The sequence below is a fragment of the Plectropomus leopardus genome, chromosome 18 (assembly GCF_026936395.1).
Source record: "Plectropomus leopardus strain MGB_pleo_1.0 chromosome 18, ASM2693639v1, whole genome shotgun sequence".
Classification (NCBI taxonomy): Eukaryota; Metazoa; Chordata; class Actinopteri; order Perciformes; family Serranidae; genus Plectropomus; species Plectropomus leopardus.
Window position 1 is genome coordinate 28,315,521 of NC_142193.1, and position 22,428 is coordinate 28,337,948.

Genomic DNA, 22,428 nt, shown 5'->3' on the forward strand with positions numbered 1-22,428 from the left:
CAAACGTGAGTGTGTTTTAGGGACCTGTCACGTCTTTTCCTGTGGCTTTTTAGATTCCAGATATTTGTGTTTTTTTGTGACCTTTCGCCTGTTTTCCTGTGGCTTTCAAGCCCCCAAATGTGGGTGTTTTTTGGGGACCCAACACTGTTTTTCCTGGAGTTCATAGCTCCTAAATGTGGGTGTTTTTTTTAGCAAAACATCACTGTATATCCAGCGTTTTTTCAGCCCCGAAATATAGACGTTTATTAAGGGACCTGTCACTGTTTTTCCTGAGACGTTTTTTAACTCCCAAACATGAGTGTTTTGAGTGGCCTGTGGCTGTTTTTATAGCAGCTTTTTAGCCCCAAACATTTTTAGCAACTTGTTGCTGACATTGCTTGCAGGGATTACGCCCCCAAAACTGGATATTTTAAGCCAAGACATAATCTTTCCCCAAACATTTTTTGCCTAATCTAACCTGACCAGATGTTAACCATAGCGTTGCTGAAACATAAAGTTTCAACGTACCCGCTACATAATAGCACGCAAATGTAACATCCATGTCTGCAGAAACATACAGTGCCAACATTTTTTCTGTTGATAAGGTTGCCGTCTTTTGTCTCGAGCTGTGTTGCTGCTGTCCCACCTTGCTGCCGTCATCTCTCTCCTCCTCTTGTCTTCTCTGGATCTTGCTCATTTCCCTCTCCCTCTTTCACCGGCCCTCATGGCCCTTCCTCCTCTGCATCCCCATTAATGAAAAGCTCTATAAATAAGCACAGAGAAGAGGGAGTCGGAGAGAGAGAGAGAGGTGGTCAAGTAGAACGTGGGAGGGAGGTGGAAGGATGGACAGCTGTGAACGCTAAACTAGGCCAATAGGGGTGAAGGGAGGAGGGCGGGTATCATATCAAAGTCTTGCAAGTTGCTCCGAGCTCCTCTGCCGTCAATCACGTAATCAATTTCGGCGTCAGTCAGTTTGTCTGCGTCTCGGGTTGGTGTGTCACTCATCTCGCCCCAGACAGTTTGTCAGTCAGTCGGCGCTGGCGTGGAGCCGTCTTTTTTCCTCCATCTGCCCTTTCTCTCGTTAGCATTCCCGATACAGCTTCCTTAGTTCCTCCCTCCTTCCCTCCCTCGCTCCCCTCCCTGTCAAGAAGCCAGCATCTCATCTGGAGGGAGAGTTTATATCCTCCATAATATATACCATAATACTGCTTCAGAACATTCCACATGAATTATTGATCCCAGTGAGATTATGTGTAAACTATACGCCATCCTGGCATGTATCTCTGTGTGTGTGTTTATGCACTATTTATGTGTGTCAAGTATGACCTCTTCTCTCATCCCTCTTTCTGTTTTTAAAGCAGCAATGCTCAACTTATGGCCCGCAGGCCAAATCTGGCCTGCAGTAGTGTGCTGAGTAGACCCCCAACCATTTTCTAATTCATAATAAAAATAAAATGATTCACTATAAGCATTGTTTTTGTACTTTTAGTGTACATATGGTGCCAGAGTGCATAAAACAGCACAAAGCTTTTCTAAAATCCCAGACACGCCCTAAAGTCTTAGAAATGTCCTAAAATCATTGAAATGTCCCAAAATCCTATGACCCGAAACATCCTTAAATCCTAGAAATGTATTAAAGTTCTACAAATGCAGTAAAGTCTTAGAAGTATTAACTCTGCTTTTTAATTTTATATTCTAAATTTCTTCTATACTTTTATCTCTTATACTATTTAAATTCAATATTTTTTGTTCTTCAGTTATGTTAATTGTTTTGCCCCAAAAACACCAAGTCAAATTCCTTGTATATGGAAATGTATTAGGAAATAAAATCGAATTCTGATTCTGAAATTCTAAAATCCTAGAAATGCCATAACACCTGAGAAATGTCCTAAAGTTCCTGAAATGTCTTAAAGGTCCTACAAATGTCCTAAAACCAGAGAAATGTCTTAAAATTTTAAAAATGTCTTAAAGTCCTACAAATGTCCTTAAATACGAGAAAAGCCCAAAAACCTTAAAAACTCCAAAAATCATTGAAACATCATGAAATCAGAGAATGTCCCAAGATCTAGCAAATGCCCAAAAATCCCAGAACCTTGTCTTTCTGTGACGGGCCCCCTGTCATTTGGCCCCCAAACAAAGCTAGTTGCGTATCCCTGCTTTAAAGCCTCGTTTTCCACATGGTTTCCCGCTCCTTCCTTCTCTCCCCTCTGCGCCTCATTCCCGTGGACTGACATTGATATGCACTGATTCATGTGATGCATGTAGCCTCCTGGCAATTCACTTCATTCAATCAATGTTGCACGGTGCTTTATTAACCTCGATCTTCTTCTCTCCATCTCCCGCCTCCCTCTTCTTTCCTTTTGTTTCTTTTCTCCTGTTATCTTTGTTTTTATCAAATCTCTGCCTACTCCTCCTATCTCCATCTCCTTCTCCTCCTCCATCTCTCCAGGTATTACTCTCCCACTCCTCCACCATGCCTGTCTGCGGCCGTCGCAACCCCTCCACGCCTCGCTACCAAGCCGGGGCCTCCTCCTCCGCCCCTTCGGTCGCCCCAGAGCGAGAGAGGCGAGTCCGACCCCTCCATCCACCCCCGCCTCCATCGCTCCACCGCCACACCATCGCCTCTCACTGCCTCTCCCTCCTCCTCCTGCTGCTCTGCCTTCTCCACCTGCCTCCTGCCTGCCACTCACGGAGAGAGAAGGGCGGAGGCGGAGGCGGGGGTGGTGGAGGTGGGGGAGGCGGCGGCGGCCACTACATCCCCATCCCTCAGCCCCCTCCCCACCACATGGCGTTGCCCAACATCCTGCGCGGCCTCAGCATCGCCGTCGTCCTGGTGGGCAACTCCAGCGAGATGGCGGGGGCCGGGGCTCGGGAGAAGGACGACTTCCTCCACATGGCGCCCAACGTGGAGGTGCTGACCATGAATGAGACGGACCCTAAAAGCATCATCAAGAGCATCTGTGACCTCATGACGGAGCACTGGCTGCAGGGAGTGGTGTTTGGGGATGACACCGACCAGGAGGCCATCGCCCAGATCCTCGACTTCATCTCAGCGCAGACGCATATCCCCATCCTCGGAGTCCGCGGGGGCTCCTCCATGATCATGGCTGCCAAGGTAGGAAACTCAAAGTCTTTTTTGTGAAACTGCGATCCAAAAAGATTTAAAGTTCTCCTGCGAGGACTTAAAATAACTGTGGCTGGTTTGAGTGTTAAAATATCGAGATGCGCTCATGTTGCAGAACGGAAAGTGTTGGTCAGCAACCGCATGTGACTGCTGGCAAAAAATGTTAAATTCAACAGTTTGTCCCGAAATATAAGAGCTTACAGAATGATGCCAAACTATACTTTTAAAAAAACAATTGTAGAATTGTAGATCTGTAGATTTTTTGGCTCCTGGTTAAAAAAAAACCCTGAGCAATAAACACTAAAGGAATTCTAGCTGGGAGAAGTTTTAGCTGGTTGCAATCTGCAGCTCGATGCTAGACGCCACCAAATCCCCCTAAATCTTACACACTTCACCTGCACGGACAACAGAAGTAACTGCAGTTGCAGCGCCACAAGATCTGTTGTTTCGTTCTTGTGAGGCCGCTCCGTGAACTCAGATTTCTGCAGGATTTCGTTTTATTTTGCTGTCAGTCTCGGCTGCATGTCTGTCACTTTGTGAAAGCTTGTCAAGAAAAGATTACGTCACCATACACAGTTTTTCTTTCATCAAAGAAAGATATTTATAAAGCCTTGGCTACACAGCTTAAACTGCTGCTGCTTATTTTCCTAAACGGTACCCGTTTGAGCACGTCTGCCGTGTGCTCTCTTGTGATCTTTTATTTTCTCTCTTGTTTTGTCTGAAATTAGTGAAGTTTAACAGGGTGTACTTGTTAGAATCAGCAGGGCTCTTCTTTGTGCTGACGGCCAAAAAAAACAAAAAAGATACACTGCATGAAAGCAACACAGCATGCTTCAGAAGTGCCCTGCGTTACTTGAACCTCCTGCACTGTTCTCTTAATATCAACTTTACCCGAAACAGTGGCGCCATTTTGACTGATTTGGCTGCAACGGATGATTTCTCATCTCATCCCCTGCCGCCATTACTGCGTCAGTATTAACTCTGGGTGCAGACAGACAGGCAGGGGTAAGCCGGGGTGTCTGACTTGAAAGACAAACTGCCAACAGTGCTGATGCCAGTGACAGGATCAGCTGGAGATTTCACCAGAACAGAGAGCTAGATCTCTGCCTATTTACTAGGCCTTGCCTAATGGGATAAAGCAATCTGCTGCTGCTTTATCTGCGCCCGCCTGGGATCTGGGCTTGGACCCTTTTTCACAAAATCAGCTCATTCATTCGGCACTTTGTGCATAAATGCAGCTGTATTAAATAATAAGGAGAAAAATTAAATGTGCCTTTCATGCGGGGAAAACGTTAAAATACTCATATTTGCTTCTGCTGTCGAAGACTGTGCTCGACGCCGTTTGATCCAAAGAGTCTAATCTGGTCTCCCGTCGTCCTCCAGTTTGTCCGCTGACCCTCTGGTGTCAACAGGTCTTTGTACCAGCGGAGACACGAGTCGCAGTGACACAGCAAGGCCAGCGGCCACCACTGTAGCTCTTCTCTGTGTTGCTTCTCATTAGAGCACAGAGGAGAGAAATGGCAGGGAAGCGTCCACTTCCATTTAAAACTGGGCTCCTCCAAGCACACATGCAAAAACTGTTATACACTACACACATTTTGTCACAGCCTAATGCTCACACACTCTCCCTTTTCCTAAGTATCTGCCCCTAAACTGTGGCCACAAGTGTCATTAACCCCTAACCCCACTCACCATATGTCTTAAAAACATAAATCTTTCAGAGCACTCCCTCCTGGTGCATTACATGTGGAAATTTATGTCTGTGGGTTAGTGCACGGACAGCTGCAGGGAGGTGAGAGGAGGCAGCCCAGCTGCAAGAAGAAAATGGCATTCTAGGTTTCTGCAGATCTGCAAGGTTACATTAATACATTTCAAATAAAGCATATGAACATTTCTAAAGTGACGTAGTATTCAGTATAAGCTGACTTTGTCATCCGGAGAGATGGAGAGGATAGAGGATGATATGACATGTAAGTGTGACATCTGCCAAGCTGCAGAGGTAATTGTTAGAGATCTGCAAACAACTAGTTTTTAGTCATTACTGCGTTTTCAGTAGCTTTTCTGCCACCAAATGTGGATGTATTTTTTACCGACACATTGCTGCGTTTCCTGTTGGGTTAGGGTCATGAAAAGCAAAAGACATTGCTGTGTTTCCTGCTGGGAAAAGTGTTTTCACTCACATATTTCTGCATTTTCTGCCATGAGAGTGCCATGAAAAGCAGCTGTTTTCTTACTGAAACACTGCTGTGTTTCTAGCTCAGATGGTACCAGAAAATATGTTTCTTTTTACCGACCCGTTGCGGTGTCTCCTGTTTGGTTTGGGGCACAAAAAGCTTTCATTTTTTGCTGAGACAGCCCTGTTTTCCCTTGATGAATTGTGCCACTAAAAATTGTTGTTTTCGACTGAGACATTGCTGCATTTCCAACCACAATCGTGCCATGAGAAGTGTTTGGTTTTCACTGTGACATTGCTGCGTTTTCTGCTGTGATAGTGCCATGAAAAGCAGCTGTTTTTTTAACTGAAACATGGCTGTGTTTCTCGCTGAGATGGTGGCATGAAATACTGTGGTATTTTTCCACTGAACGTTGTTGTTTTTGACTGCATTTCCTGTAGGGATAGTAAAAAAAAAAAGGATTGTTTTTTTCTACAAGACATCGCTATGTTTCCTGTCTGGATCGTGCCATGAAAAGTGGCTGTTTTTGCAGAGACATTGCAGCGTTTCCTGCCAGGATTGTGCCAGAAAAGGCAGGTGTTTTACAGGGACATTGCTGCGTTTCCGGCTGGGACGCTGCCACAAAAAGTGGTTGTTTTTTACTCAGCCATTGCTGCATTACCAGCAAGGATAATGGCATGTGTTTCGAGTGGAGATAGTGCCAACAAAACTGGGTATTTTTAGCAAAAACCCGATCTTTCTCCAACTATAACCAAGTGTTTTTTTGTGCTAAACCTACCCACAACGTTTTTGTAAGTTTCATCATATTCTCCACATAATATCGTACCAATCTAACGTATCAGTGCTTTGCAGAAACATACAATGCAAACATTCATATAAACGACTGGGTTGGAGGAGAAGGCATTCGGAAAGCAGATGGGGAATAGCGAAGGAATGCATGAGCCTGTGTATTTGTGTGTGTGTGCAGGGACAGTATCATTCATTAAGCACACGTGCCCTAAGTGCACCAGGCAGCAGGAAAGAGCAGCGTTTTGTGGCAGAGGTTTAAATGGATTTCCCCGGCCACAAGCCAGAGTCTGCGTCTCCTGAGAGCTCCCTCCTGGCTGCAGCGGGGGCCCTGGAGAGCGAGGACGGGGCTGCGCTAAGGCTCAGTCTCCAAACGGATTTGTGTCTGCCTAATGGGCTGAGACAATGGAGTGGCGAAAATACGATAGAGAAGGATCAGAGGGAGGAGGAGAGGGAGAGACATGGGGAAAGTGGAGGAATTGAGATAGTGAGCAGGAGATTGGGTGGAAGAAATTCTGCTTTAAGTGAAAGCAGGTCGAGGAGGAGAAGGGGTTATTGCCAGATCAGGTGGGGTTCAGATGGGGCTGCCTGAAGACGTGATGGACAGATAAGGGTAGAGGACAAGGGCAGAGTCAACAGCAGAAGAGGAGACAGAGTTTGACACAGAGGAAGGGGAGGAGGGAGGGACAAATGTCTCTGGAAGTGAGTGGAACATTCACAGAGCGATAAAGAGGAATGAGGAGCGAAAGAAAGAGTAAGGAGACAAAACTTTTCTTCCGTATGGACCGCAGAGATGAAGAGGAAGCGATAGTGACTAAATGCGACAGATAGAAGGAAAGGTGGAGTTACAGAGCTTGAGAAAAATGCTCCGTATATGTTTTTTTTTATTTTTATTGTGAGCGAGCGTCTGAAGGAAATGGACTGACAAAGATTGGGAAATAGGGATTGAAATATGAGGTGTTTATCTTACGGGCCTGCTCCATCAGACACACACACACACACACACAAACACACACACACAAACACACACACCAAAACTGAAGGCCAAACGCTGCTATTACAGTTGGCAAGACAACCCCTCCTTTTTCATTACACATCCAAGGAAGGATGATAACAGGGAGCGACACAGAAGGCGGAGAGTACGGCATTTAGTTTGTTTTTTTTTTAGTGCGGGCTGAATAGGAGAAGAATTTGGGGAAATGGTACAAGATAATTCCATAAAGTGTACCCTCTGGAGTGGACTCTTGTTGTGCCGTGTGAAAAGTCAGACTGAATCAGAATCAGAGCGACATTTTCCTGCTCACATATGCACCTACAAGGAGTGTTACTTGGTGTTAGCGGTGGTGAAACACAAAGCCAAGCACAGTTTTATGTGCCGACGGGAGATACCAGCACCAGAGTTAAAAAATTAGAGCCTAGAAATTAGAGCACAACTGTTTCCCAATCAGCCTCTAAGTTTTCTGACATCTTTAACAAGAACAAAACTTGTTTCTGTTGTGCTATTCCTCTCGGGGATGGACCCAAACTGCAGCAGCAGCTCAGCACTGAAAAAGTGGGACCACAGCTACTAATGAATACAGTTTGCTAATATTGACTCTGTAGTTATTGCAAGAAAAAGTGAACTTGTGCAGGAAAGTAAAGACGTTAAATAGATGGAGAGTGACCAACAAACAGTTGTATCACTGCGTTTTCAGATGCTTTTTTTGCCATGAGAATAAGATGTATTTCATCCATCTTGCTGGTATATTGCCACGAAAAGTTGTTGCTTTTTTACAGATAAATCACAGCGTTTCCTGCTGGGATGGTGCCACAAATAGTGTTTGTTTCTACCAAAAAATAGCAACATTTCTTGCCCTGATAGTGCCACAAAAATGTCATTTTTTTTATTGAGACATTGCTATGTTTCCTTGTTGCATAGTGCTATGAAAAGTGGTTGTTTTTTACTGAGACATTGCTGTGTGTCCTGGCGGGATAATGCCACAAAAATCAGTTGATCAAAATTAGTCATACCTCCATTTTCTGCCAAAGTTTTGCCATGAAAAGCATTTTTGTTTTGTTTTGTTTTTTATTGTTGCATTTAAAAATTAGAGCCTAAAAATCAGACTGTTGCAGCATAACTGTCTACTCATTATCTTACCTACTGTGCTAAATATCTATATTTTGGTGGTTGCAAACTGGTCAGTCATATTTGTATTTTCTTAAACATTAACTAAACAGAACGTACAGATCTCCTCACTTCGTCATTGGCAAAATCCTCATTGTTATGATCATTACTGAAGCTGCTAATGCTCAGAAAGAACAATTTATTTTCCCTGGCCATTTTAAAGTCCACAACAGCAAACAAATGTAACTAAATTTTGAAAAAACAATTAGATATAAAGCAAACATAAATTAAGATTAATAGTTACATAAGTGTACTTTCCTTTTCAGGGCTATTGGTTTCCATGATTATTTTAAGTAAGATCAACTTGTCAGCATCAATTTTAGTCCAACAATCAGCCTCACAACTTTCTGACATCTTTAACAAGAACAAAACTGGATTTTTTTTTTAGTACTGTTCCTCTCGGGGACGGAGCCAAACTGCAGCAGCAGCTCAGCAATAAAAAGTGGGACTTCAGCTACCACAGTGGTTGCATCTGTGCAGAATGGACTGTCTTTAGTTACTGCAAGTGCAGAGGAAAAAGTGAACTTGTGCAGGAAAGTAAGAGAGTTAAATAGATGGAGGGACGGAAAGAGGAAGCCGGGCGGCTCCAGTATTAACAAGGAATGAAGAAGAAGGCGGAGGAGGAAGGGAAAGGAGGGAGATGGATGGAGGCAAAGGGCACTCACATCTATATCAATGAATAAGATCAGTGAGGGAGGGCCGGGGCGGTAAGTAAGAGGATGAGTGCACTGAGTGCACGGCCGCACGTCTGAGGAGGAGAGAAGGAGAGAGGGAGAGTGGCACAGCGTGTTTTTGCAGCAGCAGGTGTATCGCCATCTATCCCGGCATTACAAGAAAAAGAGAAGCTGCCTCTTTGCTCAGGAAATCGTAAACGGAGGAGGAGAGGGAGATGGATAGAGCGCAGCTGTAGCCACATCTGTGAAAGACAGGACAAGATAAAGGAGGAGGAGGAGACGGAGGAAGGAGAGGGAACGCATCCAACAGTTTAAGGGTGTGTGTGTCCTTGTTCATCTGTGTGTGTTACCTAGCCAACATGGCTGTGGTTGGTTGCCAGTCTTCTGTCTGTGGCGGTTTCCAGCGCCACCCTGCTTGCTCGCCGTCCCTCTACAGTGTCTGTTGGACTGCAGCAATCAGAGTGATCTAAAGCTTTGGCTAATGCTCATATTATCAAGACATGGTGAGCCATTTTCCCTGCGCTTGTCTAGAAGGTATGGCTTTGTAGTGGTACAAATAACTGTAGTTGTCGCCGCTCACCCCCAGGGCCGCCACATAATGCGAGCAGCCAGCTAATCTACGAGCGGAGGCTGCTGGTGCCGCAGATTAGGAGAGAGATAGCATCCACTGGTGCACGGGATTTAAATGCAGGATCATCGGCAATTAATGAAAAAAGCCGATAGCCCGAGGGAAAAATAATTTGCAAACATAGGCAGACACATAATGCTCACACCCACACACATGTGTTTTCATAAATATATGGTAAGACATGTGTTACAAGGGGCAATTAATGTATGAATATTAAACAGATAATGGGAGAAAAAAAACTGGATTCACAGTAAAGTGCTGCTGCAACATCATCGTCACACAGTCGCTCCCACACACAAACAAATCTGTCCTCTGCCATCTTTTGTGTAACTGGCAGCCGTCTCCAGGAACAAAACAGCGGGATGCGATCAATTAACTTTTGCCCAAATAATTCAGGCTTTTCATCCTTTCCAATGTGGTCGTTTTACCCGTGGGTGTTCGAGCCTTTTGTAAGAAGAGAGAGAGAGTGATTTTGTGTGTGTGCCGTCTCAGTCTGTGTGTGTGTGTGTGTGTGTGTGTGTGTGTGTTGGTGTAAATGTGTGCTAATTCTTCAGAGGAAACAGGCTTGATGATAGTGTGGAATTGGTGTTGAACTGTGTCCAGGGATAATTGTTGTGGAGGATGTGTGCGCGTGTTTGTGTGAAGTGAGCCAGTTGAACCATTTAATCGCAGCATAGGGGCGAATTCAGCCGAGCATCTGATGTCCATACCTCATTTTGTCCCTCTTGTCCTCTGTGTTTGTGTTTACATTACATTTTAGGGCAGTGGTTCCCAACTGGTGGGTCGTGGTCCAGAAGTGGGTCAGAGGTCCATTCTGACATTCTGAATGGACTGCAAGTGACTCGCGACCGTGTCCAGTTTCTGAAAAACACACTTTATTTGTAGTACAGTGAATTTGAAGCTTTTGTTTTAAAGTGTTGTTTTCTGCTGTAGATTGACAGAAACATGTTAACTTAACTTCAAAAGAAAAAAAAAATTGGCAACGTTTTTTAGAGAAAAAGGAAATAACCCCCAAATTAAAAAAAAAACAAAAAACAAATAAAGCAAAAAATAGATAAATCATCACAAAATATTTTTAAAAAAAAGAGATATGGGCAAATTGTTAAAAAATAAATAAAAAAGCTGCCAAAAAGTTTTTCAAAATTACCAGAAATTTTTGGCTGTGATAAGTGGTGGAATTTTTTTTTGTTTGTTTTGGCTGGTCTGTGGGTTTGGATGCCATGTTGTCTTTAAAAAGTAATAAAAAAATCAAAATCAAAAATTTAAAAGAAAAATAATCATTGCATTTTTTTAGAGAAAAAGAAAATAAGAAAATTGCCATTTTTTAAAAAAGAAAATCACCCTAAAATTTTAAAGGAAAAGAAAAATTTTAAAAATAATAATAAAAATTAAAAATCAAAATTCACCAAAAAGAAAAATAGAAAAAATCTTTGCAAAATAGTTTTAAAAGAAAAAAAAGGGTAAAGAAAAAATCACTAAAATGTATTTCTTTTAAAAATTTTGCCTTTTGAGGCTTAGTCCAGGCTAAGCCCTCAATGTCCACCCCAGGTTTTAACTTAATACCCCTTATTCTTGCAATATATTTTATTTCATTCTCTTTTAAGCTCACTTGTTATTTACATATTGCCAAATCAAATTGAATATGTAATAAGTTCTCTTACATGCAGACCTTGACCTTTAGACTAAGGAAAATCTGGACCTGGTGGCTGGACCAGTTGGGAACCAGTTAAAGGGGAAATAGTCTTTTTTTCAAGTCACAAAAGAAATCAACTTGTTTTGGCGTCATTTCTTGTTTTCCACGTCCTCTTAAGGGGTTTTAGTCCAGCGGGTTGAGCATAAACGTTCCTGCGTTTATATTCCCCAATTAATGTCCTACAATAGCACCTATTGTTGTAGTAATCACTGAGGTCCTGTACTCTATTAATGTAATGTGCTGTTCGGCTTGGCAGCACCGCGTCCTTGCTAAAACATAGACGCAATTAGGAGCATTTGTAAACGATAAGAGAATTAAAAAGCGAGTGTTCCCGTGCCTGACGTCTCTCTCGGTGTCCGTCCCTCTCTGTTCCTGTCTCTTTCTCATCTCTCTCCCCTAATTGTTTGCTTCATTCATGGATTTTGTTGGGTCCAGTAAAGCACAGTAAACCCCTTGTAACAGCTCTCTGATTTATCCTTTTATCCCGGATATGTTCTTTCCTTCTTTTTTTTGCTGCTCCCTTTGTCAACTTTTATTCTCGGGTTTTATCCTCTGTAGTCTGTGTGTCTCTAGCACCTTCTCATAGGGGTTATTTTCATTTTCAGGAACTTATAAATGGAAATGTCCTTTTAAAAAAAAATTAATTGATAAATTAAAAATCAAAATGATGTTAAAGGTTCAGTGCTTTCTTCTGCAAACGCCCCCGTTTAAGTCTATCTTTCTAACCTGTTTCTCATTATTTTTACGCAGCAGTTTTTTAAATTGAAATATAATGCAGGAGCTCTTATTTACTGTAATGATGCACATCTTGACTGGCAGCACATACACGAGTGATCCTTAAATATTTAAAGTGAAAGTAAAAGCCAACCTCAGATGAACTCTCATTCTGCGGTTTGCCTTCCTTTATATGTGTTTTTCAGCGCCGTGTTTCTTGGATACCTGCTGCTTATGATCTGTCATTACCTTTTATAAAGCCACAAACTCATCAGAGCTCTGTGGGGGGTATACGTCTGTAAAAGCCCCCAAAACCCCAAATTAGAAGATGATAAGAAAATACAGGCAGAGTTTCTGCAGAAAAATACACCATCACATATCCAGTGGGTCATACGTGATAATTAAGAGTGATTACTTCTGTATCGATGCAGATTATATCTTAAAATATAGTTAAATAATAAACAGTGACATCCAGGATTAACAGTGAGGTTTAAGGTCCCAGGATTTGGGGGGCAGCAGAAACCCAATTTGCTTCGTCGAAGAAGTTGGTCAGTAATCTTAAGTTTTTTTAGTACATGCATGTGTTGTTTCCTGTTACTCTCTTGTGCGTACAAAGTCAAGGTGAATCCAAAACTGCTATACCGAGAAGTAATTACAGAATGTAAATATATTAGTGGATGTTTAAAAAAACTGCCAACTGAAAACAGCAACAAAGCTGGAGGTTATTTAGAGACTGACGGATTTATCGGTTTAGCAGCTTTAATGGCCTATTGGCATCTTAAAGATGTAAAGTATCTGCGTATCTGTTTCCGATATGCTGTCAACAACACAGGACAACGCAGGACAACGCAGGACAACGCAGGACAACACAGGACAACGCAGGACAACACAGGACAACACAAGACAACACAGGACAACGCAGGACAACACAACACAAGACAACACAGGACAACACAGGACAACGCAGGACAACACAACACAAGACAACACAGGACAACACAGGACAACGCAGGACAACACAACACAAGACAACACAGGACAACACAGGACAACACAGGACAACGCAGGACAACACAAGACAACACAGGACAACACAGGACAACACAACACAAGACAACACAGGACAACACAAGACAACACAGGACAACACAGGACAACACAACACAAGACAACGCAGGACAACGCAGGACAACGCAGGACAACACAGGACAATATAGGACAACACAAGACAACACAGGACAACACAAGACAACACAGGACAACACAGGACAACACAGGACAACGCAGGACAATGCAAGACAACACAAGACAACACAGGACAACATAAGACAACACAAGACAACAAGACAGCACAAGACAAAACAAGACAAGTCAAGACAACACAAGACATCACAAAACAAGACAACATAAGACAACACAAGACAAGACAGCACAAGGCAAGACAAGACGAGATAGACGGATATTAGTTCATGTATAAATATTAGAAATTTTGTACTCCTCTATCGGTATTGGCATCAGTCCTCAAAATCTAGTATTGATTGGACTCCACTTTCATTTTGTGAAAATCTAAAGGATTTAAAAACCTTCAGGTTCAGAGACATATGTGGACATCTATAGGACGATGTTGAGAGCCTGTGAACTGTTTTTCCTGATGCGTCTTGGCTCGCTTTTACCTGATCTCCTGTGATGGAAATGTCCCACTACTAGCCTCTTTTTACCTCCTCATTGTCCTGGTTTAGAAAATGTGACAGCCACACTGTGTGTGTTCCCCTTCTCCGGAGAAAGAAAGCCAGGGGGGGAGAGAAAGAGAGAGGGAGAAAAGGAGAGAGGGAGAGGTAGTGAAAAATATCGAGAGCCCTAAATTTATGTGTCCTATTTTCCAACCCCGTTGGTCTCAATTTACTCCGGCCATTTAGAATGTGGCCATTTTTAAACTCGCTCCATAACTTTTTCTCTATACCTCACCCTCCCTGAACCGACTCACTTTCACTCTTTCCATCTCAAATTCTGTCTCCGTCCTCCGCTCTATGGCTTTACATTGTGGACAGATTGCTCCCATACGCTAGATTAATGCCGACAGGTACCATGGTTACGTGTACTTAGAGAGGTTCGGTGAAATCATTTGAGTGAGATGAGATAGGTGTGATCTAAAGACGTAACCCCACCTGCCTGCTTTTTACTCTTCATTCCCATGTTTTTAAGGCTATTTTTTCCCTTGCCGTCACTTCTGTTTCTCTCTGTATTAATGCGGCTTGTGAGGTCGAGGTCTGGTTCATCCCGTGGCAGCTGACAGGAGGCACACGTACATATTTACACCAGATGTCCAGGTGTGAATCCACCCTCCTCCTCCCTTTTCTTCTTACCTGCCCCCCCACCTACTCACTCCCATCCCTCTCAGTGTTTCTCTCCATGCTCAGATGCCAGCAGACTTGTGGATCCACTGATTGTGAAATTTTGGGCAGATACGCATATTTAAAACAACAATTTTGCTGATGTTGATGTCTTTGTGTTTTAATCCCCCTTTTGTGCCAGGGATATACAATATAATACGATATGATATGTATGATACGCATGATGCGATGCAATACGATACGATACGATACATGCGATGCGATATGATACAATACGTATGTACAATACGTACGATACGATACGTATGATATGATATGATACAAAACGTACAATACGGTACGGTATGGTATGTTATTATAAGAAACAATATGATTTTCTCAGTTCATTTAATTTTTTTTTTAAACCTAATTTAGTTTTTTCTTATTTCCTTCCGGAAAAATAACTGACTGTCACCCAGTGTTGCACATCATGTGATCTATAAAAGCCAAAGAATTGTTTCTGTTGCAGCTTTGTGAAAAATGGCTTTGTTCCGAATTGCCTGAAATAACACCTCATGCGAGTGGGAAAACTTTTTTGCGATAAACAGTTTTTTTGGAAATCGAAGTGTCTCCATAAGGTGTATTTTGTGCAAATTGAGGGTTAATGGAAACCCGCCTATGGTCAATAAGTCGCTATTAGTCTCAAGACGTTCTTTTTATTATTTTTTTTTTTAGCAACAGAAACATTGTTTTCTGTCATCTGAGAATTTTGTTTTATTTTGCAGCCGCGGTCAATGCGACAAATATCAGTCGATACAAATGTTTGACTAATAAATTGGTGCATCCTGAAATAGAATCCAGTAGAATAGAGGAGAATTTGTCAGAGGTGCACTCTACACAGCAACAACAGTTCCTCCCTCATCCTCACCTCCTTTCTCCCCCCTCCTCTCTGGTTCAGACGTCCTCTCACTCCCTCCCCTCCCTCCCCGTTCCTCCTGCTTGGCCTCCTTTCCTTCATTCTCACTCTGTGTCCCTCCGGTACGGGACCAGCCACACCTTCCCCTACATCCCAGCCCTTTACCCACGTCTCCTGACTCCCCCTGGACTTGCCCTTACACCCTCATAGCCCTTCCTCCCTCCCTCCCTCCTCCTCCACCTCCTCCTCCTCACTGCAACATCTCTGCTCTCCTTTCCTCTCTCCTTTACCTCGAGACACAAATAGTCTCGCCCTCCCTTTTCCCACTCCTCCCTTCATCACCACCACCATCACGAGACCTACAAGCAGCTCCTCCGCCTTTTCCTCCCTCTCTCCAGCATCCATCCTCCCCAGTTATCCCCTCGTGAACCTTACACCAGCCCTTTGCTGGGACCCTTATTAGCCTTATCTCCGCCTGCCCCCGCCCTGATTTAGAGGTGGAGAGGGAATGGACCTCTATCTAGTCATAGGCCGGGATGAGTCAGTGCTTTTCCATACAGTATATACGGAGAGGAGAGGAGATATGGAGGGAAAAAAAGAGCAAATTTAGGACTTTGGTTAATTACTGCCCCACAGCCCTCAACCGTGAAAGGATCAAAGGCGTGCAGCCCCACCCTGCCTCAGGGTCCGTACAGTCATGAAAAACCTGGAAAAGTCATGGAATAAAATAGCAATTTCCAAGCATGTAAAAGTTTTGGAAAACTAAATATACTCTAAAGTTGTGGAAAAGCCAATGATTATTCCCATTTTTACCGTTTCTGGCTGTGAAAAATTGTAATTTCTGGCAATTTTTAAAGAAAATGTGCCATTTATCCCATGGGAAAATCACCAAAAATTTTATTTGAAAATTACCAAAAAATATTTCTTAAAGAATTGCCAACACTTTTGTTTGGAGGGCTTGTCTTCTTTAAAAATCAAACTTTTTAAAGACCAACCAAAACTTTTAAAGAAAAAAAAATCACCATCAAATCATCAAAAATCTTCATTTTTTTAAAATGTACAAATTACAAATAATATTTAAAGACAAAAAAAGATCACAAATGTTTTTATTTAAAAATAGCCAAAAGATATTTAAAGAAAATAAGCTAACATTTTTGTTTGGAAGGCATACTGTCTTCAAAAATCATCAAAAATAAAAAACAAAATTGTTTTTTTTTTTATTAAAAAAATGCCAAAAATTGAAACAAGTTTAAAAAAAAAAACATGCATAAATAATGCAAATAAAAAATGCAGCCATTTTCCCTAAAGCCAAAAATAAAAAACAAGTTATTTGAAATGCCTCCCACTTTTTGCATCACCTGGTATTATTAACAAGAGTCTCTTAGTTATATTTCAATATTCAGTATCCTGTTCTAAATTCATTGTTTTTTTACATAATGATATGTATTTTTAAAAGCTATAACAAGGTAATGAAAAAGAACTGGTAAGGAGTGTCGATGGTCATTTCAGAGATTTTTTAGTCTTTAAAATTTGCCTCAAAGTCATAAAAATTTATTGGTAAAGATGCGTATGAACCCTGCCGCCTAACTCGGACACTCGCCTCTTTAACCACTAACACAACCATTTCCCTGCCAACCATTCACATCTGTTCAGTTTTGAACCTCCGTCTCTTTGGTGTCGAGTGGAGAGACGCGTCCTGTAAACAAACAGTCACGGCCCTTACAACACCCAGTGTGTTCCCGTGAGAATATAATTGAGTGCGACTTCACTTCGTCTTCACTGTAAGTCATTCAAAGGTGATGAGAACAGTATTTTAACGTCCATAAATCAGAATGGCATTCAGTCTATTTCATCAGTATAATCACTGTAAACAAATGAGACCATCGCTGAAAGCTTGGCAGCCTCTGCGTTGGATTTTATAGTTTGTGCTGCTGGGTCAGATTTGGCTCAGTTTTATGGTAACAAAGCAGAAGGACCGTGCTGTTGTTCCAATGCAAATGAAATGTTGCATGTTTTCCACAAGAGAAGATTGAGGTAGAGTTTCCTCATCATACTTATCATTTGTTTGATTATGCCGGCTTATCACTATAATTCATTCGTGATATTTTGATTTTAAAATGCCATTGCACATTACATGAAGCGCTTTTAAATGCCAGAAATATAAATATCTGATTGGAAGGCTCCATTCGTTTCACTTACAGCGCTTTGCAACCAGAGATAATAGTTTGGTAAAATTTTGCTTCAATAGCCCAACACCTATTCCTCTTTAAAATTAAGTTAGTTTTTGTAGTCTTTTGAGTATCAAAATGAACTTACAGACTGACATTCACAGCCAGTCAGAAATATTCTTGGCAGACACAATTGCGGATACGCCCATAAAAAACACATCTAAAATGGGGAAGAGCTGTTTTAATATACAAATAGATTCAACAAGCAGTCGGAGTGATCTTTTTACTGACCGCCAAAAAGAGAAGAAAATGGATCGCTGCAATTTGCAGAAACAGCTGGAATCCAGGCACCGAAATGTGGATTTGCAGTTCCCATTTTGTATTAACTGTACTTAAGTATCAAAAGTACAAGTAAAAGTAAATAATACATATATTTATATGTGTCAGTACACTGTGTGCTGTAATGTCACATCGTCAGCTGATTATCTGATTTGATATTTAGCATTTTTCTGCTTTGTTTTTTAATCCATTGGCTGATTAAATAAATAAATTTAAAAATGTGCATGCTTCAAGGCTTTTGTATGCTTTCAGGCTTTTGCATTGTGTATTTTCCTGGTGTTAAAATCAGGTAAATTTAAATTTCAGGATAAACGATTTCCGGCCACATTTCAATGTCCATGGACCACTGGTTTTTCGGAAAGTCGTAAGGATCATTGTCGAGTCCAGCTGCCCTTAATTTGAGCAGATAATCGTTTTTTTTCCTCGGTTTTGCTGTGTCCACTGCTAAACTCCGCCAAGTCGATGGATGTTTTGCCAGGGGTGTGTGTCGTAAACGCATGCCCTCTGCACGAGAACAGAATCAAACAGCTTGTGAATGCGGCACTGAGGGGAGATACCTGTATACTCACTGAGACTTGAAGAGTGTTTGTTCAGTGTCACTCGGCCCGGAGCTTGCAAATGGAGAAGTACTAGAGTTTGAGAAAGGAGGATCAGTCTGTGTGAGTCAGCTGCTTGTCTGGTCATATCAGCGCGCAAATCCTCCAGAAAGTCTATCCGCAGAGTGGTGTGGGACTGAGCAGAGGAAAGAGCATTTTGTTTGAGTATACGGTGCAGGGTAAAGCACGGAAATAAACCTGGAAGATGGTTCACGGATCATTTAGTCGATTTTTTAACCTGTAGCAGGTGGAGTGTGCTGCAGGACAAAACTGTGCAGAACTTGAGACTGTAAATTTATACTTTCCCGGTTAGGAAGGAACTGATATGATTTCATGTCATGACATTATAATCTTCAAAGTGTGATTAAACCCTGAAAATGGCACTAAAACATAGTGTAGTCACTTCAAACATGCATTGAGATAGCTTGTGGTATTTTATGTTTTATCTTGTGTCTGCTCCCCTTGTATATTTTATCTGGTGTTTTATCTTTTCTTTTATTTATTTGATTTTTTTTGGGCATAGAAACACTTTTTGTGAAAGGTGCCATATAAATGCGCTTTCTTACCATTTGAATTTTATTTAATTATATATTCCTCCTGCTCCCTGATGCTTTATTTAGTTAACATTTTCCTTTTTCCTCTCTCCTTCAGACCTCTTTTTTAATTTAATCTTTTTTTTCTCTTCTCGCTGTCTCCCTGTTTGCCCTTGATTTGTCCATGCTCTGCCTCACCCGTGGCCTCCTGCGTCTGTTGCAACTGTTACAAGCTCTGCGTCTGCGGAAGAGACAGCAAAGGGAAGGGAAGACTGGGAGTGGAAAGGAAATTAGGATACCAGAGGGGAGGGAGGGAGTGAAAGAAAAAGAGAGAGACACAGAGAGAGAGAGATGGAGAAGAAGAAGTGAAGAATAGAGAGAGTGAGAGAGAGAAGGCAGGGATGTGGAAGGAGAAAGGCGTGAGCGAAGACCACAATGTGATCGCTCAATTAATCACCAGTGCTGTGCCAAGCTGGCCCTCGTCAGAGCCACATGCTGTGACACACACACACACACACACACACACACACACACACACACACACACACACAGTGGCCTATACATCACACCAATATGTTCAGATGTGTTCCTGCTGACCTACAGTATAAAAATTATTCAACCTAGACACTCTGTGCTGAGTACGGACTCACACTCACACAGCAGACGCTTACATAAGCTCCACTGCCCCTTTTTGTGTGATCACAGCATAGACTGTGTAAAATAATGGACGTAGCCACTGTGACGTTCACCGCTGGTTTCTGGACTCTAGTTCTGAAGCCTAGAGTTTTGTATTTTGACCGTCACCATCTTGTTTTCTTTTTTTTAAGCCAGAAGTGAGCATAAGAGCATAGATTTCCTTAATCTAGGCTGCTAGTTTGGTCAGCACGATGCTGCGATATTGCTAATTACCTTTAGAAAAACAGGCTTAAAACCATTAAAAGAAATATCCTTACTAAGAAAAACTGGTAATCTGACTCTGTAGAACCAGAGAAGCCAAAACCAACATCAAAGAACTTGCATGAACAAATAATGCATTATGCTGGTCACCGAAGTGGTGCAACAAAGCTACACTTTGCTGGAGGAGCGTTAATAACCTCAGAAGAGTCAGCAGCACAAACACAGCTCAATAGTCCGCCATTGTTGTTGTTATTGTTGTCCTTAAGGTATGGCTATCTGTCTGAAACGTAATGTGCACGTAATATTCTCACAGGATCAGTGCATTGCCAGTTTACACAGCGACCAAAGAGGTGGTGTTTCCAAAAAATTGCACTCTGGTAGCTGGTTTCAGAAGTTTGCGTCTTCAGGCCCCCAAAATGCAATTGTCCAGTGAACAAAAGGCCAACCGCAACAAAACGTTTAACGTTTCATGCAAGAACTGTTGCCGCGTAAATAGCCCCTAAAACACGCAGTAATATGTATTCCAGGTGACGATCCAGATGTATTTAGATGTCAGAGGTGGTTTCAATCTGAGCTGACCCTCGTTATGCACAAGGTGTTCTCCCTGAGCGGGACGCCAGAGGAAAAAAGCAGGTTACGTGTGAAGCTACCACACACACGTGGATTATCATCTAAAACGTAATCGCTGCAGTAAATAGATGCAATTGTGCATGTTTTCCCACTCTAAGCCTCTTAATGAAGAAACCGGAGCAAACTCACTCCCCCTGTGGTCTTTTTTTTTCTATGTCGTGTCACTAGTTTTAGAATGAAATGCATAATTTGTCAAAACTTTTTAATTACGAATAAAAGGGTCCCTTTTATCTCATTGTAGATGAGATGGTTTGAAACACATCCCAGGAATATTCTGTTTGCTCTCTTTTGAAAACGGAGCCTCGTATTTTATAGATTCACAGCCACAAACGCATTCCTGGGGTTGCATTTTTAAAAAAAAGGGAAAACAAGAAACACAGAAAAGATCTTTTTGCTCAACCCCATTCTGTCTCGTTGTATCTCTCCCTCCCTATTTTTTACCTCAACTGCTCTGGCGCTCTCCTTCTCTCCCTCTCCTCTCCCTCTCTTTCTCACGTCATGTGAGTTGAGGCAAGGCGAGCTCCTGTGATGAATGTAAATGTTGCCCCTCCCCTCTCTTGTTCTCCTAAATTACAGCAAACACCACCTCCTCTTTAGTCTCCACTCCCTCTGTCTGTCTGCATTTACCCACAACGCTGCAGTTCGTCCTCGCACGTCGACCGGCGGGCAATCTGCCCAGCCTTCAGCATCCATACAAACACATTTAGAGATACAGTACACAGACGTATGAGTCAGACATGACAAATAGACAATACTGCGAGACGGATAATACACCTCCAGCATGTATGATGCGTACTCTCCGTGGATACTTTCAGTACAGTATGAAGGCCGAGACTGCCAACACAGCCTGGAAACACTTGGCTCATTATCTCCATCCTCGCGCTGGTCTCCATCCCAAACTGGCAGGAGTTTATGTTATATATTTGCATATATACCAGACATATTTTTTTGTAGATTGTGTGTCAAATAATGTTTTTTTTAAGGACAAGTCACTGTGTTTCTTGCAGCTTTTGAGCGCCCAAATTTGTTTTTTTTTGGCAACCCGTGGCTGCTCTTCTAGCAAATTTTCACCCCCCAAATCTTGGTATTTTTTAGGGACCTGTTGCTGTTTTGCAGCAGTTTTTTAGACCCAGAGCTGGTGTTTTTTGGGGGGGTTCCTGTGGCTGCTTTTTCAGCGTTTTTTCACTCTCCAAATGTGGGTGTTGTGGACATGCCACTGTTTTTCAAGCAAATGTGGGTGTTTTTTAAGCATCCTAGGGCAGGTTTTTCGGCAGCTTTTCAAGTCCCAAATGCGGGCGTTTTTTCGGAACAATTCAGTTTTCCACCAGCTTTTCACCCTCTAAATGTCATCTCTTAGGGACCCATTGCTGTTTTTGACTGTTTTTTATCCAAAATTTTTTAGCCCCCAAATGTAGAGGGTTTTTTTTGGCGACCCATCACTCTTTTTTCTTGCTCCTTTTTAGTAACTTGTCATTGTTTTCCCAGCAAGCTTTTCACCTTTTTTTTAGCATCCTGTGGCTGTTATTTAGCGCCTTTTCAGCCCCAAAATGTTTTTTTTTTTTACATACTTTCTCTATTTTTCAGCAGCTTTTAAGCCACGACACGTCACTGTTTATCCATTAGCTTTTACCAAATATAGGTTTTATTTATCACTCTTTGACTGTTTTCCAGCATTTTTTTCAGCCACCAGACTTATTTATTTATTTTTTTAGAGACCCATCATTGTTCCCAGCACCGTTATTAAACATCCTGCTGCTGTTTTTTTGAGTGCCTTATCAGCCCCGAAATGTTTTTCTTCTTTTTTTAATGGACTATCACTGTGTTTTTCAGTGGTTTTTCAGCACTGTATTGTGGGTGTTTGTTAGGGACCCGTCACTGTTTTTCTGCGACTTTTCAACCCCCAACTGTCAGTGTTTTTAGTGACCCGTTGCTGATTTTCCAAAAAGCAGTTGTTTTGACAGTGCTGCCTTTCCAGCAAAGGATGTGCACCCAAAGCCATGTATATTTAAGCTAAAACATATTTTTTTTTCTTACCATAAACAAGTGGTTTCTGTGTCTACAGCATTGTTGATCCCCATTCTTG

The 22,428-nt window shown here is 42.1% G+C and overlaps 1 protein-coding gene across 3 annotated transcripts in view; it reads left to right on the forward strand.

The window, feature by feature from the left end:
- Positions 1 to 22,428, forward strand: part of grin2ba (glutamate receptor, ionotropic, N-methyl D-aspartate 2B, genome duplicate a) — a 187,568-nt gene that overhangs the window by 48,892 nt on the left and 116,248 nt on the right. For all 3 annotated transcript variants that reach the window (XM_088069433.1, XM_088069432.1, XM_088069434.1), the window contains one exon: positions 2,429 to 3,094. In XM_088069433.1, coding sequence (XP_087925559.1) covers positions 2,429 to 3,094 — 666 coding nt within the window. The remainder of the gene's footprint in view (positions 1 to 2,428; positions 3,095 to 22,428) is intronic.